This window comes from Mya arenaria, chromosome 16 (assembly GCF_026914265.1).
Source record: "Mya arenaria isolate MELC-2E11 chromosome 16, ASM2691426v1".
Classification (NCBI taxonomy): domain Eukaryota; kingdom Metazoa; phylum Mollusca; class Bivalvia; order Myida; family Myidae; genus Mya; species Mya arenaria.
In genome coordinates, this window is record NC_069137.1 from 33,241,950 (window position 1) to 33,245,024 (window position 3,075).

Here is a 3,075-nt window from a genome sequence, read left to right on the forward strand (position 1 = left end):
TTAAATAGATATATACTAATGACAATGTTAAGAAACTCGTCTTGGATGATTTTAATCCGTTCGAATACAAGCTGTCCATGTGCAATGCAACGAAGGTCATGAGGGATACGTCCTCTTAGTATGTGCCATTTTTCAAATTCAGTAGATGTTTTTCCTCTGTTATTTGCGAATCGTTATATTTTTGCTCGCGTCAATTCTTTATAGATGAACGTTTATAAACTTAACGTTAAAATTGGACCTTTTTTTGTCAAAACAAACTATTGACAATTCGGAAATTTTGAGCAACAAGTTGTATGAACTCGTACAATAAACAAAATATTCACAAAAAATATTTTATAAATTGCATGTGAAATATTGATGAATCACAAACGAGTAAGTGTTTCAAGTGGTAGAAATTTATTACAAAGTAGATACGTTTCAAGTCACATCCCAAATGAAGAACATTTTTAAGTCCTTAAACACGGATAACTAAAACATCAAACTTTAAATCGGTAAAAGAAAAGTAGCTGATCTCAGATTTACCCTTAAATTACTTTATAAAATCTTTTCTATCAATAATTTAAACATAATTGAAGCATATAATAAAAGCAAGGAAGTCACAGTAAAGCTGTAGCAGTGAATGCAACCTAATACTCATAATCGTCGTCGTCGTCGTCATCAAGATCATAATCATAATAATCAGCGTTAAAATGATCATCATCAACAACGTCGTCGTCGTTTTTGTCGTCAACATCATCGTTGTCGTCTTCGTCATCATCGTTGTCGCCGTTGCCCTCATCATTTTCGTCATTATCGTCATTTTCGTCATCATCGTCGTCGTCATTATCATCATCATCATCATCATCATCATCATCATCATCATCATCATCAACATCACCATCATCATCATCATCATCATCATCATCATCATCATCATCATCATCATCATCATCATCATCATCATCATCATCATCATCATCATCATCATCATCATCATCATCATCATCAACAACGTTGTCGTCGTTGTCGTTATCATCTTCGTTGTCGTCCTCGTCATCATTTTCATAATCAACAGCAGCAGCATCACCATCGTCGTTGTCGTCATTTTTTTCGTAGTCGTCCTCGTCATCATTTTCATTTTCATCATCATCTTCATCATCATCATCATCATCATCATCATCATCATCATCATCATCATCATCATCATCATCATCATCTTCAACATCATCGTCATCATCATCATTTGATGAACTCAAATATGATATTTACTGTTCCATATGCCATTTCCCTCCTGGATGTCCGCGCACGCGTACTGAATCACCGCCATCACATGATGTCATCTTCGCAGCTGGAATGTGATAAGTGACGTACGCAGGTACAATGTCGCATTTTCCAAGCTGTTCGAGCTGTCGAAAAACCCACAATCGACGGTTATCGGAAATTATCCACTTTTCGTTCTTTAACATGACAGATATCCTCGGGATTGAGTAAATACTACATCTGTAATATATATATATGAACAAAATATGACATCCTATACCTTGTTTCCGGTTTAATATTACTACCGCATAATTTTCGGCATTGCACATAGGTAGTATAACATAAACTACGCATGTTTGTTAAGAAGATTAGGTAACAATAATTGTTTTATTGATACATTCCAGCCAGTCAAATGTTTGACCCTCATTTTGTTTATGATTTATTTAAATAATGTGGTTTGTGTTTTTCATCATAAGAGAAACCTGATATTTCCACCTGATTGCACGAATAAAAAACATCCTTTAAACCTTGACAAATTCTGTAGTGTTTCACCATTTTAAAGAAATCAGATTTCATTTATTGTATGGTGTTCTTGTTATGATTCCGACTAGATAACATCTCAATATTTGTTCATTTATATATATACATAACTGCATTGTGCCATTTAGAAAACGGGACTTCCCGCAAGAAATCCATTTGATTTTTAGTGTTTTTACATACAATTAAAACACTGTGTAAATAGTTTGTTTCTGTTGTCAATTGTTTACTGGAAATTGTTCGAACATTCAAACGAATACTCGAAACGTAAAAACGTTTCACTAAAGCCTTGTATTTAAAAATACCTCTCTTCACAAATCTCATCCAAGGTTTCTCCAATGAGTTTGTAGCTATGCCGACATCTTTTGTCAAATACATTGTTTATGGAGTCCTGGGAATAATATATTTCTGAAGGCCTTAACTCCATGTTTAAAGTAAATGTCTGTTATTATTAAACTATATTATATATCCTTCCATACACTTATACCGTAAGTAATTTATCTTACTTTCTACTTTTTACCACAAAGCCTTATTTTAAAATGATTGACTTCATGCATTTCGATCAAAACGAAATGCGTATTATGTAATCTTATCAGGAAAATATAATACTCATCTTTATTCTTATTGTATCTATAAATAGTTAAACAAATAATCTATTTATAACATCACGCAATAGCAACCTACTTTCGTTTTCTCATACTTTGCACATTTACCCTATATTTACACCTTAGAGTGATTTAAATGTTACCTATCCTGTACAATACATACAACAATTCAAACATATGAGAAAATAATTTTCGGAAAAGAAACAAATTAATTAAAGATGCTCAAATGAAAAGTTCAATATTAATCATTATTACGCATTACGAGCTACATGGCCATATTAATAAATCTTATACAGGAGTGAGCTTTAGTATATATATATATATCAACAAGAGTGCATGATATTGAAAACCTCAAATCAAAATACTTATAGTATGATAATATGTGACACGTTGTACAGGAATCGTTATCATATATGGTATGTTATTAATGATAAGTATATAATAAGAGATTAAGCATTGTTTTTATATGTAACGTTGTCAGTATTGATTATATTACTACACTGGTTGTATGATCTGAATAGCATAATTGTGGATATTTCTGTGGTATAATTGTCAGCGTACTGAGTGCTTGAACGCATTTAAGATATTGCGTCATTCTGATTAGCCGTGATGCCATATTTCTATATATATATTAAATACAAAAGTTGACCAAACAGTTCTATCTTAATGATTTTGGTTTGTGATACAATCATTA

General features: G+C 32.1%; 2 protein-coding genes across 2 annotated transcripts; both read right to left on the bottom strand.

Annotated features, from left to right (window-relative positions):
* Positions 1-465: 465 nt before the first annotated feature.
* LOC128221567 (prostatic spermine-binding protein-like) lies at positions 466-1,223 on the bottom strand (the record flags this gene model as incomplete). The annotated part of the gene is made up of 1 exon (XM_052930172.1): positions 466-1,223. A coding segment is annotated over one exon (597 nt), but the record flags the coding sequence as incomplete, so codon positions are not given.
* On the bottom strand, positions 1,101-2,310 carry LOC128221940 (uncharacterized). The gene is made up of 2 exons (XM_052930652.1): positions 2,082-2,310; positions 1,101-1,479 (listed from the first exon to the last, which is right to left on the bottom strand). The coding sequence occupies exons 1-2, from the start codon at positions 2,201-2,203 to the stop codon at positions 1,245-1,247; spliced, it is 357 nt and encodes a 118-aa protein (XP_052786612.1). The 5' UTR covers positions 2,204-2,310; the 3' UTR covers positions 1,101-1,244.
* Between the last annotated feature and the right edge of the window lie 765 nt (positions 2,311-3,075).

Coding starts and splice junctions, on each gene's coding strand:
- LOC128221940 (XM_052930652.1), bottom strand. CDS start 2,203: ATGGAGTTAAGGCCTTCAGAAATATATTATTCCCAGGACTCCATAAAC. Junction 1,480..2,081: donor GATGAGATTTGTGAAGAGAG/GTATTTTTAAAT, acceptor TATATATTACAG/ATGTAGTATTTACTCAATCC.